This window comes from Chrysemys picta, chromosome 8 (assembly GCF_011386835.1).
Source record: "Chrysemys picta bellii isolate R12L10 chromosome 8, ASM1138683v2, whole genome shotgun sequence".
NCBI lineage: Eukaryota > Metazoa > Chordata > Testudines > Emydidae > Chrysemys > Chrysemys picta.
The window spans coordinates 23,730,156-23,751,585 of NC_088798.1; the positions used below are offsets into that span (position 1 = coordinate 23,730,156).

At 39.0% G+C, this 21,430-nt stretch overlaps 1 protein-coding gene and 1 non-coding gene across 5 annotated transcripts in view; both read left to right on the forward strand.

Moving 5' to 3' along the window:
- ACADM (acyl-CoA dehydrogenase medium chain) overlaps positions 1-20,392 on the forward strand; it is a 38,024-nt gene extending 17,632 nt beyond the window's left edge. For all 4 annotated transcript variants that reach the window (XM_005302410.4, XM_005302411.5, XM_065555435.1 and 1 more), the window contains 6 exons: positions 4,031-4,161; positions 5,424-5,532; positions 7,495-7,635; positions 7,740-7,835; positions 8,442-8,690; positions 17,228-20,392. In XM_005302410.4, coding sequence (XP_005302467.2) covers positions 4,031-4,161; positions 5,424-5,532; positions 7,495-7,635; positions 7,740-7,835; positions 8,442-8,690; positions 17,228-17,299 — 798 coding nt within the window. In that variant the 3' untranslated portion in view covers positions 17,300-20,392. The remainder of the gene's footprint in view (positions 1-4,030; positions 4,162-5,423; positions 5,533-7,494; positions 7,636-7,739; positions 7,836-8,441; positions 8,691-17,227) is intronic.
- LOC112059965 (small nucleolar RNA SNORD45) lies at positions 9,100-9,191 on the forward strand. Its single transcript, XR_002889256.1, has one exon. It is a non-coding gene; the product is annotated as a small nucleolar RNA SNORD45 (small nucleolar RNA).
- Positions 20,393-21,430: the final 1,038 nt, after the last annotated feature.

The window sequence follows — 21,430 nt, forward strand, 5'->3', positions numbered from 1 at the left end:
GCTGTTACCACTCAAGAAAGAAATCTTGGAATCATTGTGGATAGTTCTCTGAAAAAATCCATTCCATGTACAGTGGCAGTCAAAAAAGCAAACAGAATGTTGGGTATCATTAAGAAAGGGATAGATAAGAAGACAGAAAATATCATATTGCCTCTATATAAATCCATAGGACGCCCACGTCTTATTGCCCGCAGTCTTTAGTGATCACCCCATCTCAAAAAAGATGGAAAAGGTTCAGAAAAGGGCAACAAAAATTTATTAGGGGTATGGAACAGCTTCCATATGAGGAGCGATTAATAAAACTAGGACTTTTCAGCTTGGAAAAGAGACAACTGTGGGAGAGGGATATGATAGAGGTCTATAAAATCATGACTGGTGTGGAGAAAGCAAATAAGGAAGTGTTATTTATTCCTTCTCATAACACAAGAACCAGGGGTCACCAAATGAAATGAATAGGCAGCAGGTTTAAAATCAAACAAAAGGAAGTATTTCTTCACACAACACACAGCCAACCTGTGGAATTCTTTGCCAGAGAATGTTGTGAAGGATAAGACCATAACAGGGATCAAAAAAGAACTAGATAAATTAATGGAGGCTAGGTCCATAAATGGCTATTAGCCAGGATGGGCAGGGATGGTGTCCTAGCCTCTGTTTGCCAGAAGCTGGGAATGGATCACTTGATGATTACCTGTTCTGTTCATTGAGTCTGGGGCACCTGGCATTGGCCACTGTCGGAAGACAATACTGGGCTAGATGAATCTTTGATCTGATCCAAACTATGACCATTCTTATGTTCTTATCTATTATTGAAGTTTTATCAGACTGGTAAGCCAATTAGTCACTAAGTTGCTTGGACTCATTTGACCCTGTGTGGTGGTGTTTTTTTTAAATACTTAGAGGACAGCATCAGTAAGTAGCTTTTTAATATCCTAATCCCAAATGTGGAAATTTTAGTTTTGGTGGTCCAAGTAATTTAGCTTTATTTAGCTTTAAGTTTGCAATACATGTATTTATTATTCTTATTCATCACAGTGGCTTATTGTGAGCTTCCACCCTGTCAGATCCTAGATAGAATAGAGCACCCCTAATGTTGTGGTATCTTTAGTACACCTCTACCCCGATATAACGCGACCCGATATAATACGAATTCGGATATAACGCGGTAAAGCAGTGCTCCGGGAGGGCGGGGCTGCGCGCTCTGGTGGATCAAAGCAAGTTAGATATAATGCGGTTTCATCTATAACGTGGTAAGATTTTTTTGGCTCCCGAGGACAGCGTTCTATTGGGGTAGAGGTGTATCAAGATTTGCTTTGTACTGTATCCGAAAGATAAAACTAAAGTTTATACGTGAGCCCCACTTTCCTGATGATCTTTATCAATAGTCATCTTTGTAAAGGGCTTCACCAGGTCCTTGATGGGATCTATTAGGAAAAACAGTTCAAGTTTGCATGTAGAGAAAGGAACGTGAGAGGAATATGTTTCCGTGTGTTCATGGTGTGTGCGTGTGTACGTATGTATGTATTACATACTTGACAGCCCATTGTTGTGTGTATTTGTATTTGTAATGATAGACTGATTGTCAGAGCATAACAGTTAGTTTTTTGGCAAGTATGAATGCCATCTCAGTCAGTGTTATTTCTGATACGCTGATACATGAAGGGTGGAAAGACAGCATTTCTTTAACAGCTAAACCAAGACATGCCTCATTGTGACACAGAGGCTCATTTGTGCTTGTCATAAATATAAAGGGAAGGGTAACCATCTTTCTGTCTACAGTACTATAAAATCCCTCCTGGCCAGAGGCACAAAATCCTTTTACCTGTAAAGGGTTAAGAAGCTCAAGTAACCTACCTGGCACCTGACCAAAAGGACCAATAAGGGGACAAGATACTTTCAAATCTGGGGAGGGGGAAAAGGCTTTGTTTTGTCTGTTCTTTGTCTGCTCTGTGCGCTTGCCGGAGACAGATCAAGAAGGCAAGCAATCCAATTCACTTAGAATTAGTAAGTAATAATAAGGAAATGCATTAGCTTGCTTTTATTTTGGCTTGTGATTTTCCTTGTCTAGAGGGAGATTTTGTCTAGAGGGAGGTTTATCCCTGGATTTGTAACTTTAAGGTTTTGCCTAGAGGGGAGATCCTCTATGTTCTTGAGTCTTCTGTTATTCTGTAAAGTACTTACCATCCCAATTTTACAGAGGTAATTCTTTTACCTTTTCTTAATTAAAATTCTTCTTTTAAGAACCTGATTGATTTTTTTTTCATCGTTTTAAGATCCAAGGGTTTGGGTCTATGTTCACCTGTACCAATTTGTGAGGATATTATTCTCAAGCCTCCCCAGTAAAGAGGGTGTAGGGGCTTGGGGGATTATTCTCAAGCCTGTCCAGGAAAAGGGGTGTAGGGGGTTGGGGGGATATTTGGGGAAGGTAGGACTCCAAGTGGCCCTCCCTAAATGTTTGTTTAAATCACTCGGTGGTGGCAGTGTTACTTAATTCAAGGAATAGGGAAATCGTCATGGCTGGAAAAATGGAAGACTGGTGAGAGAAACCATCTTGAACAAATCCTGTACCTTGCTAGCTTAAGTTTGAGACTTTTTGATTTGTTTGTAACACTTTATAACATTATTCCTTTTTCTTGTCACCATTTAGCCTATGTCCTATTGTAAATAGATTTGTTTTATTTTTACCAATTCAGTGGTGTGTTTAAAGGGAAAGGTGTATTTACCCCAGTTAAGTTAATAAGCTATAATGTGCTTTTGTGTCTTTAGAGGAACAAACAAACATTTATTATTTCTCTGAACTGTCCAAGAGGGGGCTGGACATTAGAGCACATAGTTTGGGGAATAATTGGGATTGGGAGTGTGTTGGAGTCACCCTGCAAGTATTAACCCAGGCTGGTAGAAAGTCACGTAGGGTGACTGGCATGTTGCAGGCAGGCTGCTGGGGTCAGAGTTGTAGGACCAAAGCTGCAGATAGACATAGGTACTCAGGGCATGACCTGCATGTTGTTGCTGACCGTGAATGTCATAGCTTGGAGTTATAGTAGCAAAGCATTTGTGGCACCCAGGGTTACAGGGCAGGCGGTTACTCAACCCCTCGCTATTCTGGATTGCATCCTGAACCCTGTGACACTCATACAATTGTGTTTTTTGTACTCATTAGAAGAATTACAAACACTGGACTAAGGTCTGCTCTCTGACACACTGGTATACTCTTCTGTGTCAAATAAGGAACTTTCACTATTCAAAATTATACTGGTATTAGAGTCTAAATTTCTTTCTGCTGTAAAAGTGTAACACAGACTGCATTACAAGCTTCCCTGTGTTCCATCAGTAGTGTGACTTAAGCGTATCCTTTGGGGACCATTTCCTAGAGGTGAGAGGAAAGTCCATTCCTTTTTAATGCATGAGTTTTCTGCCAGCAAGGTGCCATTTTTACTAGTGCACAATTGCTTACATCACTGGATTGAGACCACCATTTTTTTAATATAGGCACCTAAACATCAAATATAAACTTTCAGTCACTACCAGCCTGGGCTGGATTCAAATTAGCAGCTTAAAAGTGAGGTGGTTTGTATTCTGATAATTTTAAGAGCCGTTCAATCTCCCAGTAAAGCACACTTACTATACACAGATTGAATTATTAACAATTTTTACATTATGGTGCATCAGGGATATAAAGATAACAGGGGAGACTTAAAAAATAAAAATAAATTGAGTTGCTACCCACATCACTTGCTACTTTCCTATTTCTTCAAAAAGTAAACTGCACAATATGCCTTGTCAAAATTTTCCATAATATCTAGTAAGTCACTCTGGAAATTTAAACCTGTTAAACATACTTTTGCTTTTTATCTACTTTTTTTTGGGTAAGGCTTCTTTTAATGCATTTGTGGAAACACATTGAGTGAGATGAAAAAAATCAAGACCATTGTAAGTAATAGTTTGGTACCTACACAGTGTGATAATCTATACAGTCCTCTTCATTAAATGAAGTGACATTTGTTACTTGATGCCTTGCTTTTTTTTCTTTTAGGCCTATTGTGTAACAGAACCTGGAGCAGGCTCTGATGTGGCAGGTATAAAAACGAGAGCTGAGAAGAAAGGAGATGAATATGTCATAAATGGTCAAAAGATGTGGATCACCAATGGTGGCAAAGCTAACTGGTACATTAACTGCTTATTAATCTGCTGTATGGTTTCAACTACGTTGTGTTCAGCCCTTCACCATGTTTTATATATAACAGAAAATTTTCTCTGATATATTAAAATAGGTATTAGGCTCTCTTTTATGATCCTCTTCTAAATCTTCATGTTCATTACATTATATTTTGAGCTGTGATCAATATATCACTACAGAATTTTGCAGCTAACAATACACACTTGAGTGCCCCACAAGATCTACTAAGGAAACCATCAGATAACAAAACTTCTGAAAATGCGTTTGATAGCAGCATGATTTAAAAGCCAATCAATTCTATCTATTTTTAAAGGGAGGAAAAGTACAGAGAATGACTTACTTGCACAGTACTCAAAAGAACTTGTCTTATTATTCATTACTCTGCCTTGATTGTATACATGGTCATTGAGCGTAGTTATTTCTTCTAGCCACATATACGGCTAGAAGACGCTTGTCACTTCCCACACAGATGGTTATAAAAAGCAGTTACATTTGTGTGGTGTCTTAAAAAGAATACTTTCCAAGCTATCCCCAAATCTAAATGATGTTGCCTTGAAGTCTGAAAAGAGCATTTTTTTAAAAGTACAGTTCTCTCATCCTGCCCTAGTTAATATCCTGTTGTACAACCTGCTTCAGAGACCTCTGCTTAATGGTTCAAGATCTTTGAGGAACCATTTAATAGCACCTAGCATCTGTCTTATGTCATCAAAGAATACTACAAGGGTGACTTATCAAATTTGTTGCATTTTTCTTTTAGAAATGAGCTGCAACTTAGACATAGAAGAATAAAATTAATCCCCTCTATGGGATCATATGATAGTTCTAAAGATTTTCACACAATCACCTGCTCCCCTAATCCTTGATCTGCTATTAAATGACTCATCTCTGCAATAGCATTATCATAACATTCCTAAAGATAGTAACTAATATAATAAAAATGTACATTACACTATGAGGAAAGGGTCCTTTGTATCAGTTATTTGTCCTGTGTAATTTTGTTGGCACTTAGATACCACAGTGGTGGGTGTACTGGAAGTGCCTCAGTAGAAATATTTCCAATTTAAAGCCAGCTGTCTACTATTCATATCATCTACCAGAAGAAAAGAACTTAATGCTTCCTTTTTAGAATCTCTTGATAGGGTTAATGTTATATGGTATTTAGTATCTATCTTAAAAAAACTTGTATTTGTTTATCTCTTAATCCTGAAGACAGGTTTGAGTCACTCAAGTTACTATGTGTTTGCACTAGGTATTTTTTGTTAGCTCGTTCCAATCCTGATCCGAAAGCCCCTGCCAGCAAAGCCTTTACTGGATTTATTGTGGAAGCAGACAGCCCTGGAATCCAAATTGGAAGAAAGGTGGAGTATATATGCATAGATATTTATAAGCGTGCTAGCTGTGGTACTAGGAGTTGCACTGCTCTGCTCAAAAACAGTAATGTTAAAGGAGAAAGTACTATTACTTGATTGATTTTTAACATATTAGGTACACAACATAACTGTGCCTAGCACAAGAAAACTTTTTTGTACTCATTGCGATTTCTGTATTCTGACTCATTTTTAAAGATGTTTGAAATAATTTAGTGGTGACTTACTAGGTCTATCATATTAGTATTATGGGTTTATTTCAAGTAAACATGAGGCTTGGTCACCTGGATGGTTTAAAAAAAAAAAAAAAAAGCCTGATTTGATCTTGTTTACACTGGTGGAACTCTATAAATAACCATGGAGTTACACCACTGTACATAAGAAATATGTGAAATCAGAATTGCAGCTAAGACCTCTTTTTTCTTGCAATCAGAGGACTTTCTTTGTTTTGACTGCTGATCTGTGTGTGTCTGCAAGGAAGCATGACTGGTGGGAGTAAGGAAGGAGCAGCTTATCTGCAAAACCCCGCACCTTGAGTTCTGTCTGAAAAAATTGTACCTATTGTTTCAAATAACACCTAACTATTGAAAATGAAAAACTACTTTTCCTCTGAGGGTCCTGTGGCACCTTTAAGACTAACAGAAGTATTGGGAGCATAAGCTTTTGTGGGTAAGAACCTCACTTCTTCAGATGCAAGTGAAGAAGTCACTGCTTTTTACAGATTCAGACTAACACGGCTACCCCTCTGATACTTTTCCTCTATATTTTACTGTTGTGTATTTGACATAACTTCCCGTATAGTCAGTTTCATTGGACCCTCTGCATAGCGAGCCTGTCTCTTTTTCTTGGTAAGGTGGGTGTTTAAAAAGCAACAGGAAGGAAAAGGAAAGACGTGATTACACACCCACAAAAATTGTCAAGGAGATGGAGGTGGGGGGGGGGAGAGAAGGGGAATGACTCATGGGCCAGTGTGGTACCTGAAACCAATTTGCCAACTTGATTGGCAACTTGAAATGTCCATTTAATTAGAAGAGGAACATATGTCTCCTCTCCTTTCCTTTCCTGACTCCCAGCCATGGCTGTTCTGTCACTTGAACAGTACCACTATGCAGCAGGTGGAGCCATGCTACCGATCAAATTTGTTGTTTTACATTGTGGAGCAGTATCCTAAATGCTTGTTTACCGGTTGCTCTATTTCTTGGGGGTGATCAAAGGGACTCTGTCATATCAACTTAAACCTGAAATTTATATTTTTGTATTTTTTTCAAATAAATCCAAAATTAAATCAACCTTGTACAAAACAAACTTCAGTAGAAACATTTTTGACTTTGTAACATTTCAATAGAATCTCTTTCTGAAAGAACAATTTCTCTCAAAGAGCTGGTCACTAAAATGTTTTGTTGCTAGTGCATGAAAACCAAAAAGTGAAACTGCTTTAGAAAATGGCTGTAAGCAAAAGGTGAAATTAGCAATTTTCATTGTGCTTAGAAAAATTAAGGGAATAAAAAGCATAAGGAAAAGAATGATTTTTTTTTTTTTTTTTTCAAAAAAAATCATTGTTTTAATAAACTCCTTGAGTGTTTTTAGCATAAGTAAAGAAATTTGGTTTTGGTTGCTTATTTATCAACCAGAAGTAACTCTTCAAGATTTAAAAAAATGCAGTTATGTCAAAGCTGTTTAAATTTTTGCTCTCAAGAGAGCTAATCTCTTTTGTTTAAAAATATGGTTTATAAAACAAAGGGCAGTGGTTAATTGCAATGCAAATAGGTATTTGCCTGTGGAGTTACCCAATATGCATGTCTAAGTGCTCTGTGGATGCATCTGGTGTGTTTAACTTAGATTTTTTAAACCAGGTTTTCAGTTTAAATTTCTTTTCATGTAAATCAAAATTTAGAAAACATCATGCCATGGAAGTATTCAGTTAGTTATACCTTTTGTAAACTTCCTTTTCAGGAGTTGAATATGGGTCAACGCTGCTCAGATACAAGAGGTATTGTCTTTGAGGATGTGAGAGTGCCCAAAGAAAATGTTCTAAGTGCTGAGGGAGTTGGTTTTAAAATTGCTATGGGAGCTTTTGATAAAACCAGACCTCCAGTAAGTAGCAGAAATAAGGTGCTTTTTTAAAAAAACAAACCAAAAAACTTAAGGTAAAAGTGGACAATTCAGATTTTATTATGTACTGTATTTGAACTATACAGGTAGCAGCAGGTGCTGTTGGGCTAGCACAGAGAGCATTGGATGAAGCTACTAGGTATGCTTTGGAAAGAAAAACCTTTGGAAAACCAATTATAGAGGTAAGTTAAGCAAAAAGTTACAAGCCACAGTTTCGTAGCACATGTTGTTAAGATATTCTGTTTTCATAGGACTAATTTATAGTATCCTTCTGCCCTCACTCTGCTTTTTCAAATGGGAAGGTAGAGTTAAGCACGCCATATAAAACCATAAATAAAGCTAACCAGGTACTAAGTCCAGAAACTTTTTTAAAGAATGAATTGGTAAATGGTGATAGGTCATTTGAAAGCAATGTGCTGGGACTGAATTACATCAACCAGATACTTCAGTTTCCTTACTTATTGGGCAGGAAGCTGCAGGGAAGAGAAGACTTGATACCAACTTTTCTTTTTGATATAAAGCAGGATATAGACCCTGTTAATAATGTAGCTAAACAGTGCAGTTCAAAGCTAAATTTTGTAATTAAATAGGTTTTAATTTTTAATTACTTGGGACTATGCCCTGAGCTACAGGCGTGAGATTCTGCCATCCCATAGTATATCTCTGAACAGAATTAATTCCATATGCTGCTTTGCCCACAGTATTAAAGAAGCTACATTGTTTCTTTTGTATTCCCTGTAGAATCCTAACTAGGTAATATTAACTTGCTTTTATTTTAACAATCGTAGCACCAAGCAGTGTCCTTCATGCTGGCTGAAATGGCAATGAAAGTGGAACTAGCTAGACTGGCTTGCCAAAGGGCTGCTTGGGAGATTGATGCGGGTCGCAGAAATACTTACTTCGCATCCATTGCCAAGGCATTTGCTGGTGACATTGCAAACCAACTAGCTTCAGATGCGGTCCAGATTTTTGGAGGAAATGGATTTAATAGTGAATATCCTGTAGAAAAACTAATGAGAGATGCCAAAATCTATCAGGTAAGTAAAACAAATAATTAAAATATTACTATAGGGGTCATATTAGGTCTATAAAATAAGCTAGTGGTTGCTTGCTTTTAAAATTGACTACTAAATAATATTTGAAAAGCTGCTTTCTCCCTGCCCACCTCACTTTTTTTGTGTGCAGGTTTTGCTTTGCATCTTTCGAGGTAGGATGCATCTTCTAGGTAGACTGGGGAAGGAGGCTAGCCAAGAAGGCAGCTTGGGACTCTATCACTAAACTTGTTTTAGCCAAGGTTAAGCAGCATGTCGTAGTAGCACTTCATTCACTCCATTGCTCCTATTTTGGAGGGAGCTGGGATGATGGATTGGAAAAAACAGTTCTGGGCTACCCCAGGAGTGAGGAAGGGGAGGATATTTGGCTTTAAGAGAGGCAAGTAGCTTCCAAAATCAGTGATGAGCCTTGGCATGTATTGTCTGAAACTAAAGTTGATGACAGTCACTACTCTTTTTAGCTCTTAAAATTACTCTTGAGATCTGAGAGATGTGCTACTTGTGCCCAGTTTTTAGAACATTCATATATTATGTGGATATTTTTATTTTGGGACTTGAGTGTCTCTTTCCAAGTAAGAGCCATCTTTCTAAATGCTATCTTAAGTCTGAATACAGAAATGTTGGCATGGCAAGTCTGCATATAGGCTAAAACACCATTCTTAAACTTGGCTTAAACATGCTTTGTCCTGACCCCACACTACATGGCCAGTACTTAAGCAGCCTGAATTAGTTTTAATGAAATATGGTTCTCAGCCCAATTCAGATAACTCTTAAACTAAGCAGCAACATAAAGGGCTGTATGTAGTAAAAGGAAGGCTGCCTCTCTTAGCACTTTGTTGGTATAGCAGGTATCCAGTGTTGTCTTAGCAAGCTCCTCTGAAATGCTGTTGCGGAAGCTCAGTGAGGCTCAATTTCACAGCGGGGAGCAGCACCTGGTTAGGCAAGGTAAGAGGAAGCAGAGACTGAAAGGAAAGAAATCAAAATGTAGAGAAGAATATAGACTTTAATCTCCCACTTCAGTCTGTTGGTTCTTAAACAGTTTTTAAGGAAACTGAAATGATACAAAACAATTAATATAAATAATCAAACTTACAGACTATTTTAAAAGGCTTTCTGAAGTGGAGATTGAATTTTCTTCTTCCTTACATGATGATCCACTGCACTTCCCTGTTGCAAAACTGGTGGTAATCTTCACCCATTTGCCAAGTCATATAGGCAGAAAAGAGGGACCCATAATAAAAGCATTTTATGATTACTTAAACTAAAAGCCCCTTCAAGTACTCAAAGTGCTGCAGTACTAGTGCCAAGAAGAAGTTATCTCAGGAACATTATTGATACTAATTACTCTTCTAAAGGAATGATTGTGAAAGAATTCCTTTGCACAACCAGGGGGCACAGTACTTTATTCCTAATACTAACTATCAAGTGCAGGAATAGGAGCAACTAAATAATTCTAAAAAGGATTTGGTTCTTTCACCACGCAATGCATTTCCTAAGCCACAAAATATTTATCCAACCTTCCTGTGAAGATGCTGGCAAGTTCTAATGGTATAAAGAGAGTTTAGAAACCATGTTCTGTGACTAACTATCAATGTAATTGGTGGGAAACTTTTCTTTGCTGCTCCTGTTGTTTTTGGTTCACATGAATGATATAAAACTATTTCATTATTCTCATTAATTATTATAGTCCTGAAGCTGTTCTGGTTTCCTCTTTATATATGAGAAAAAAGAAAGGAAGCTGCAACCTTATTCTGTGTTTAGTACAGCACGTTTCTATACCCTCTGCAGAACCTGAAGACTTGTATTCAGGTAGAACGCTGTTTAGTTCTCTTGTCCCATGACAGCAATCCTCTTCAACTTTTCCTCTACTTTATTTTTCTCTGATATAGGGAAGCAAAATAAGAAAGAAATGGGAGGCTTTCATCTTTGAGTTTATTCCTTGGTCTGGATTGAGGAGCCATTTTGTCAGTGTTCCTTGGGCAGCTCAGTTTTTCCACAAGCAAGCAGTGGATAAGGCAACTGATGTCTGTAATCCTAGGCTCTGAAATTCATCTTCCAGTGATGCTCTTGAGCTTTCTCTCATGATTATTTGCCAGTCCATGAAGTGTGTAACATTAACTCTCATCCAGAAAATGGACAGCATTCATCTACAGCTGATAGACAAGGCCTACATCCTTCAGAACAAGTGTTACTCTGGTAGTGAGATTAGTGTCTCAAGAGCCTTTTTTAAAAAGGGAGATTCTGTCTTGGACTATTCAACTACATGTAATGGTCCAGATTCTCCCCTGTGGTGTGACTGCTTCATAGCATAGTAGTATCCTCCAGCAGCACAAAAGCAGGTTTAGACTAAAGTGTATGTGGCTGGGACTTTCCTGTGACCTCTGGCTGCTCAAACAGCCTTTCAGGTCCATTGGCAGATGGTGTGCGTTAGAGAAGCTAAGAAGCTGCTCTGACTCACACCAGAGAACCAGTTCAAGATAAGAGGAGCACAACTATGGCTTTGCATTCCCCAAGTTTAGCTGTGGCACACACAGCCAGCCAAGGATTGGGGCCCAGATCTTGTTCCAGTTCCATATGTGTGTCTGTTTCCTTTGCCAGTGAATCTATAAATAGTGTTATGGGACCATCTATTGGAAGGAAACAGGAAAGAGTTGTGAAAATCCAGCCCAATTACACAAGTCTCGGGCAAAACATCCTCCCTTCCAGTTCTTTACCTTCTCTACAGAAAAGCACAGTCCACTCAAGCTCTGTCCCAGTACCCTCTCTGGTCTCTGAGTGTACCCCTTCAGGTTCAGACATCGTGCCTTTACCTCTCCTAGACTGTAATACCACAATTTTCCCATTCTTAGACTGGGCCCTGGGCTACTGTACCCTGTCATGCCCTGTGTATAAGCTATGCTTACCCAGCAGGTCTGACTGGGTTTAACAGTTCTTCCCTTTGAGAGTCTGTGATCAGTGGTGAATATTGTGACCAGACAGCTTGTTAAAAACAAAGTATTGTTTATGTCTCACAGTAGGAACAAAGCATAAAAGAAAAAGGATTTTAAAACAAATTATAATCTACCCATGTATCTGTCTTACCTGAGATAACATTTTACCATCCTGTGTTTATAACCTAAGCAGGCCAACCTTCAGACACCCCAGCAGGTGCCTATGTTGGTGTGGTTTCCCCAAACAGCTCCCCAGTCTCTTTATAAACTGATATTGACCTTTTGATCTTCTTGTGTTCCCGAGTCTTTCTGTCTAGCATTGTCTCTTAACAACCACAAAGTGCCTACCAAATAGTGACTTATTTTGAGTCAGTTTTCCTTTGTTTGTTTTTCCTGACATCTGCCCCTCCCCCATTACTAACCCAACATAGTCATACAGTAAACGTTGCCAATAACTAAGTCAACAAACAACAGTAATAGAACAGATCCATGTCCATCGTAAGCTCTTCAAATATTTTTACTGTGTAACTAGGATGCCTGAGGCTTGTAAAATGGTTTTAGGTTGTCATCTTTATAAATGGCCTATTATGTTTCAGAGTAATATCTTTTTATGAGTCACAACATTTATCTGAGAAATCTATCCAGATGTTTGATTTTATGTTTCCTAAAGGGATCTGTAGTAGGTTCGCGCCGGGGCTCTACCCTCCGGCACGGAGGGGCACCACACCGACTCACTACAGCACAGACAGTCAAAGCTCAGGCCCCTTTACGCAGGGGCTGAGCGACCCCCCAGTTCAGGGAGCTCAGGCCCTCAGGCAGGTTACTGCCGCTGCTGGTCAGTGGGGTGTCCTGACCGAAACACACTGACATCGGCTCAAATTCCATCTTGTCTTGCAGTTGGCAGAGGGGCCCCTGGCCCAGTGCCTGCTGGCCTCTAATGCCTGAAATCTCCAGAGAAGCATTTGGGGCATTTATCATCGAAGACTATTTAGTGGCCAACACATTATTGCAGTCCATGCTGGATGTCATAAATGCTTCGGCCAGAGTTATGGCTTCTGTGGTGACCATGAGAAGAACGTGCTGGCTTCAGAATTCAGGCATTATTCCCGACATGCAGCAGGGCATAGAGACTGGGTGGTGTTTTCACACAAGATGGATGAGACCCTGTCCTCCTTCAAGGATTTTAAGGCTACCCTAAGTTCCTAAGGGGTGTATACACCAGCAGTGAAGAGGTGCCACTTCAGTGGTTAACCACAGCAACAATACCATCTGCAGTGCACCTTTGGGCAACCTTTTGCTCCCTTGAGACAGCGGGATTACCTCAGAAAGGGTCATAGATCCCAGACGAGGAGGCAGTCGAGTCCATGGTTTGACCAATCGATACACCTCCTGCTGGTGCCCTCCAAGTGCCCATTTTGACTCTGCTAGCCGATCGCTTGCCTAGGGTCCAGAATCATCTTGTGGATCATCTCAGCAGGAATTTTCCCCTGAACCATGAGTGGTCTCTAAAGCTCTGTGTTCTGCAAGTTATCTTTCCAGCGTGGGGCATCCCAATGATTGACCTGTTCGCTACAAGGGACAACAGGAAATGCCATCTCTTCTGCTCTCAGGGTGGCCTCAAGGACACCTTCCATCTCATTTGGCAATTGGCTTTCCTGCATGCTTTTCCTCTGATCCTGATCATTCCACAGGTCATCGTCAAGCTGAAAGCAGATCAGGCCAAGCTCATCCTCATTGCCCTGGCATGGCCGAGGCAGTGCTGGTTTTCCGACCTTCTTGCATTGTCACTTCGGCCTCCTTCCTCTCCATCCTGACCTGCTCATGCAGAACTACAGTCACACCTTGCATCCGGTACTCAGCTCCCTCCCTGCATCTTATGATGTGGCTGGTCTGTGGTTGAATGAGGAGGAAGAGTGATGTTCTGCAGCTGATTGATAGACATACTCAGTAGTATAAAACCCTCTACCAGGATGGCCTATTTGGCAAAGTGGAAGCGTTTTTCAATGTGGTCATTGGCCTGCGGAGTTCAGCTGACACTAGCTAGTATCCAAGACACCTTGGACTATTTGCTACATCTTCAGTTGTCAGGCTTATACTTAGGTCATTGAGGGTGCATCTAGCAGCAATCTCAGCCACTCATTCATGAAAGATCAGTGTTTTCCAAAGCCACAGTGGAAAGATTCTTCAAAGGAATCCTTCATCTCCACCTGCCGGTGCAGGAACCAGTTCCCTTGTGGGATGTTACCACCGTTTTAGTGACTCTTATGGGACCTCAGTTTGAGCCCCTGGCATCCTGCCCCTGTCCTCTCATGTCAAAAAACTGCCTTTCTCGTGGCAATAACTTCTTCGAGGAAAATATGTGAATTGCAGGCAGAACCTCCCTGTGATGGCAGAGCCTCCTTACACACAATTCTCCAAAGACAAAGTGATGTTTCGGCTGCACCCAAAGTTTGTTTCTCAAGTGGTCTCTGCTTAATTTAAACTAAGCAGTATATTTGCTGGTGTCTTTTTCCTAAGCAGCATTCCTCTCCAGAGGAGCAGTGTCTTCACACATAGAAGGTCAGACATAGTCTGATGTCCAATCTGGACAGGACTACAGCCTTTCAGGCTTCACCGTCTCTGTGTTTGTGTGGTCTGCAGGCAGTACGAAGGGGCAAGCAGTTTCCTCACAGATGATCTCTAAGTGGATAAGTTCCAGCATCATGACTGCATATGAAATCGCTTTGGCTATGCTTCCTCTGTGGGGTGTGAGCTCATCCTATGAGCGTGCAATCTATATCAATAGCATTCCTAAGTGACATCTCAGTATTGGATATTTACAGGGCTGCCACATGGTTGGTGATACATACATTACAAACCATTGTGCCACTACCATGGCATCCAGAGCAGATGCAAACTTTGGGAAGGTGGTCATGCAGTCCTTGTTTAAATAGACTTTGAGCCGCACCCCCTACAGGTACTGCTGAGTCACCTAAGTGGAATACCCAGCAGCATTTACTCAAAGGAGAAATGGTTACTTACTGTAACTGTAGTTCTTTTGAGACGTGATGCAGATGTGTATTCCACAACCCACCTTCTGTCCCCTCTGCATAGGCATCTAGTTTCTGGGCATTCAGTGCAAAGAAACTAAGGGGGGTCAGGGTGGCAATACCTCAGTAGCCAGGGATGGGGCTATGGCCTCAAGGTGCGAGTGCTGCCCCTCTAGAGGGACTGTTAGGCAAAATTCTCCACATCTAAATGGTGTGCGCACACATCTAAGTGGAATACGTGTCTGCATTACATCTCAAAGAACCACAGTCGCAGTAAGTAACAGTTTCTTGTCTAAAGTGTCCAGAGCCTTTTAGTTCTATAATTACCTTATAAGTATTTTTATTATTTAAATCTTTCTCCCAGGAACTTGGATTTATTATTGTTGATTTTTATCATCCGTTTTCTTTGGGACTGAGGGAATGGTAAATGATTTTTATTTGAAAGAAAAAATCTGAGTAGGTCTCTAAATTGTCTACATTCATCTTCTCGGAACTTTATTGATTTTGATTAATCTTTTTTATAATTATGATGGATAATGTCTGAGCTTATATTTAAGAATTTTAAAAATTTTTATTGATTTAAATTTTCACCATTGCAGGAAATTATGGTGAGGTCAGGCAATTATTTAATGACAGTAGATGTTCAGATTCAAAAAGTTAAAGCTTTATAAACCGTTAATACATAAATTGTTAATATCACATGTCAAAATAAACAAAGTAAATATCCGTAAATCAAGAAATTGTATCTGTTTTACTATTTATTCGCTAGTCCCTTTGTAAAACACTAATTTTAAATTGCTGGATTTTGACTCTGATAAATTCTCAAGCAGTGTTGACCCTAAGTTATTTTTGTTGGAAATATATTTTTGTCAGTTTGTGCATGGTGAAAGCGATATTTACTGACATTTACAGATTAAAAAAATCTAATCCTTCCAAGCCTAGTTATGATTATCCCCATTAATCTCTCTGCAGGAGTTATATTTGTGATACATCAGCTAATTATCTAAGGAATTAAAGAGAAGAAAGCCTCAAAGTAGTTTCTTTTGTGGTTTTGATTGGTCTCCTGTTGTTGACATTTGTAGCAGTGTTTCATTATTAAACTTTCTTTAAAAATAATGAATTTGCTGAATTGATTGCAACATTCTTCTGAAGTCTGGATTGAGGAATTTTCATTCTTCAGACATTGATCATTGGTCACATGTTTTGGAGTGATTCTAATTTCCTTCAATATTCCATCTAACCATACTTCTCTAGTTCTAGTTTCTATTCCTAATCTTTTGGGAAGCTTATGGAAAAGGATAATCCATAGTGTTGCTTCATCTGTCTGTAAAGAGTCTTTAAATGCCTTACTGTGTTTCATGCACTGTCACTTTAAAGTAAGTATCCCAGCCTCTGAAAGAGTGTGTTTTATTGCAGATTTATACCATCCTCCCATTTCTGATGCATGATACCTCACATGTCTCTTGCCCTCGATTACTTTTTGCACTTTATTGTCTACCCTACTGTATCACTGCCTGATGACAGACTGCATGTGCTCTTGGACATATGCTTCATCTACAAAAACTTTGTTTCCCATCGGTTCTTTTGTTCCATTTCTGTACTTGATTTCATTCAGTACTTCATACATTCTTCCATAGGCTGTTCTGATAAAGTTATTTTCCCCCTTTGTTCTTGATTTAGTCCCAATTACAAATCTAAGTAACAGTGACCATGATCTTATGTAGATGCTCCCTCTGCACAACTTAAAAAATAACCTTTGTGCTTAAAGTGCCCAAAATTCTTGAGCCTGAAGCTTGTTCTTGTTTTCAAACATGGGGTGTTAACTGAACCCTTTCTTGTGATATTTCTTAACAAGACTTGTAGGTTTTTCGTTGCTCAGATAATGCTTTGCAGTTATATACTGCCTTCTTTCTGGGAATCTTGAAACACGTGGTGGTGAAGATAATTATCTCTATTATGCAATTGGTGAAACTGAGGCTGTGTGACCTTGACCAAATCTATAAAAGTCTTTAAAAGAGTTAGGAACTGAAATCATAACTCAGTTCTGTACTTTAACCACTGAATCATACTTTGTGTCTCCCATCATGCCTCTCTACTTTTGTGTACTGCCAAAAAGGATAAAGACCAAAATTTGATTTCAATCTTAGCACAAAGAGCTTCATAGTAAATGTTTCATTTTGTTGCCAGCACACAGGCTAAAACAGAGGGGTGGTTTGAGCAACAGGAGAAAAGGGGAGAGAGAGAGAGAGAGAGAGAGAGAGAACACCGTGCCAGAAAAGATACAAAAATGTGAGCTGAGAGATGAAAAAACACAGTATTACTGCGGGAGGAGAGAGGCATTGAAAACCTGATAAAATGGAGACAGAGACAACAAAAGAAATTAAGAAAGTAAGGGGGGAAGTGGCCATGAAGTTTTTGGGTAAAAAGAACAACATTGCTTTACATACTTGTGAAGCTTTTAAAGTTTTGTATGTTGTATTGAAACTGATCTTGCTATTTTTAAAAAGCTTTTAAAAACTGGCAGTGTAACACAATAATGTAATGGTATCATAATTCTTTTCAGATCTACGAAGGAACAGCTCAGATCCAAAGGCTGATCATAGCACGTGAACATGTGGCCAAGTTTAAAAGTTAAGCAAAAGCATTGATGTTGGCTGTCGATGCCTTTATAAAGGAAAAGAGGGCTTTAAACTTTTTCTTGAATGCAGTTTAAAAAGAAAAAAATAAGAACCTTTCATTCACACTTTTGTATTATGTACTTTCTTAAACATCAATTTTCCCCCCCTTCTGTCTACAAATTTGGTATTTTCTAAAGCATATCTTTGGCCTCCAATATGGTATTGCATTGTTTTTTCAATAGTACATTTTTTCTCCTTAAAAGGGTCCAAACTTGCACACATTGGAATACATTGTAGTTTCATCATTGAATTCAGTAGGAGCAGACTTGGACCTAAGCAAAGAAAAAAATATCGAAACCTTTAATAAAAAAGCTATTACTCTGTTTCCTCAGAGATCATGTTCTGCTTCGTAGGTTTCAATTTCTTCTGTGTACTTACAGCTTTGAGTTCTAGAAACTTGCACTTTCAGAATATTTAAAATTAAGTATAGGTGAATTTTTAGGCCCTGCTAAATTATAATACTGTGTTCTGACATCAAAACAGGGATTATTGTTTTAGGAAAATAATATCACAGCAGCTGAATGATCACTTTATTTTACTATACTTGTAAATTGTCTATACATGTATGAGCAAAACCTGTTTTATGCTATGCCATTGTAAACAAACATGAAATTTGGTTTACTTGTGCACCATCTTTCATCTTATTCGTCTGAAACAAGTGCTGATTTTTTTTTTTTTAATTCTATTTGGATGCATGTATTTTACCTTCTGTGCCTTAAAAAAAGCTATCGTATTGTATACAGTTTAAAAAAACCAAACTTCATTCTCCTCTCTCTCCCCTTCCTAAAATAAGACTTCTTTTTATGGATAAATACTATGAACAACTTTTGGGAACTAATGAATTTCACTTTTTACATGCTGGGTTCTCAGCTGCTCAGGCGTCATTTGTCATCCTTGGAATTTTTTTAAAGTGTTCTCAGTTTGCAGAAATTGTAAGAATCAAAGAAATAAATAGAATAAGGCAAAATATAGAGAACGATTAGCTAAATACCACTCTTTCCTATGTGTGGCTTTGCTTAGGATAATAAACCTGGTGACTATTGGCTGTTTTAGAAAACCTCCTTGGGGGACAGGACATGCTCAAAAAGGGAAATGGCAAAAATGTTACTAGGGAAAAGAGCAGAAGGGAAAAAAGGGACAGTCTTTTTTTTTTTTTTTTCTCTCTCTCAAGGCAAGTACACACGAAACAACAATGCCTCCGCTCACCAAACAAAAAAAAAACAAAACAAAAATGTCCATTATCATTTCTAGGAGAATCTCTTCTATGGGGACTTGATTCAACTTTTAACTTAGGTAGCGAAACAGGCAAAGGAATAGGAAAATCAGATGGTGGTTGTAGAAGACCATTCTCCACACTTTAACCGTCCTAGGTCTTGCTCTCCTTGTCAATCCCTGCTTTCCTAACCATGGTATGTTTGGTAGATTTACCTCTCAGAAGTTTAGACAAACCACGCCCTCAATCTAAATGGTGTTAATAGCTCTAACATGTCTGAAATCCCTTTCTGGGTGTGTGTGTGTGTGTGTGTGTGTTTAAAAAAAAAACAAAAAAAAGGCGGGGCGGGGGGGCGTTAGGACTGCTTCTTCCCACTTGGCTACACCATACATTCTTACAGCATGCACTCTAGTGGAAAATCTTTGTGATTTTTGGAGTGTTTACTTGTCTTGTTGGAGTGACTTATGTGATCTCATTTATTCATGTATGTTCAGCATGTGAATTCTGTCATTTCTATCAGTCTGTACTTAGAAATAACTTTGCTCTGGGAACTGCTGAAAAGGGCAATTTTCTGAGAGATTTTGTCACCAAGAAAGATTTCTCATAGAACTCAATATCCATGCACCTTTCCTTGGCTTCTTGGACATATTCCTCTTTGAGTGTTTTGTTTAACTATAGTCTTCTCCACCAGCTGAAATTTAACATCCAAACCCATGATTGGTGCTTATAGAGGACTTAGGTTATTTTTTTTTTTACTATTATTATTGACTGGAGCATTCGATAGAAGGCAAAGTCTGGCATGCAGACCATTTATTGTTCATTGTAGTTTTTTAATCTTCTTTAGTTATTGTAAATTGCCAGTTTGCTAACTCAGAGTATGTCAATCCTGCAACAAGTGATGCATACAAAGAACTGTCAGACTGAAAATTCACATTCAAATATCCTCTTTTTCTAGGGGTTTTCTACATATTACATCACATTGTTATACACTGCATTTCATCCTTAAGGATCCCAAAACATTTTACAAATCAAAATAACAAATATAAATTATACAGTGACACCCTGTACTCCATATTCACCACTTTTATATGATTATATGTTTTGTACAAAGCATGACTTGAGAGGTATCATTTAGAAACTCATAATCTGCTGACCATCATTGTCCTATTAAGATGTGTGTAACATTACTGGATGTAAAATTATGAGATTTTGCTATATGATTGTTACTGAAATATGTTGTAGTTCTGGGTAACACCCACAAACTAGTTTTTCAGAGCCAAAGGCACATAGCAACCCCAGACAGGTCAATAAAGTCAAGGGGGCTATCATTTAAACAGCCATTCTTCAGCAATGGGGAAGTGTAAACAATAAATTTACATTTCCTCCCAGATATGGTGCAGATCTCACATATAAAGGGGACTGTTTATCCACTCCCTCCCCCCCCCCCCCCCCAGTGGCGGGTGAGGAATAATCCTAAAAAAGAGGAGGTGGATATAAAAATAAAGGACAGTGACCTCCACAGGACCCTCATCCCTCCTCTCCTCTCCTCTTATATTGCTCTGCTCATACCATCAATGAATACCTAAAGAACTCTAAACTAAGGGGAATGGTCCCAGGCTGAAAGGAAGTCCAGCCTGAGAACTGTGAAGTGAGAATTGCCTGCAGTATCTAGTGTGGTAAGAATGATGTTTGCTTCAAATCTTATTTAGCTTAGTAAAGTTTAGGAATTAGCTTGCAGTTTTATTTTTTTTCTTTTGTAACCAAGTCTGACTTTATGCCTTACCACTTATAATCACTTAATCTTTTTTTCTCTTTAATAAACTTTTTATCTAAACCAGTGTGTTCGTTTGGAAAATCTTTACTCAGGTCAACAGGACTGGTGTATATTAATTACCCATCGTTGGAATGACAGACTAAATATGAGCCTGTACAATCCAGTAGACTACTGAACAGTACAAGATGCACATTTGGGGGGGGGGGGGGAAGCGGAGGAGCTGGAACTGATGGATATGTGGGTGTCATCCTGTATGGAATTCATGGATGGCTGGGCATAGCATTTGTGTACTCAGCTGGGAATGACTTTGCCTGCTGGTAGCTGTGAGTGAGCAGAGCCTGCAGGGGCTTGCTGTTCACTAGGAAAGCAGTGTAAAAGGCATCTCTAAGGAGACACACCAGTTCAGGTTGCACCTTGGGGAATATCACATGCACAGGATCACTTCTCCCAGTTCTGAAGTGCAATTGCCTCAGATGTAGAAAATAGTGACTGTTGAGTAGCACACAGACTACACAACTGTTTAGGTTAGGAAGGGCAGAACACCATTTCCGTTTGAGACTTCAAGGAGAATATAGTTACTCTTGTTTTGAGCCAAATCCCTACTGTATGCACCTTTTCTGATCTAGAGTTCTAGATTCTAATACAAACATGTCAAGTTGTACAGTTTGCTGAGGAGTGTTTTCTGTTAGGGAAGAACAATATCCAAGCAGACTACACCAAGTTTGAAAAAACTGTAGCAGCAGGTCCTCTTCAAGCTTTCAGTACTTTACATTGAAATGTTCACCTCTCATTTGATTCCACTCCTCAGCTAGAAATTCCATATAAAATGACAGCAGATTTTCTCAAGTTCCTGTTCCTTTAAGAAGCTACAGCCAAGAGAAAGACTTACTCCTTTTGATGCCAGTAATATAAGAGCTTGCTAGTAATACAAGTATTAGTTTTGCAAACAATCTAAATGTGCTGTTATACATTCTGCTAAACAGCACTGGCTGTAGCTCCTTAATGAACAGGAACCCAAGAAAATCTGCCATCATCCTATATTAGGGAGACAAAGTGGGTGAGGTACAGTAACTCCTCACTTAACGTCCTCCCACTTAATGT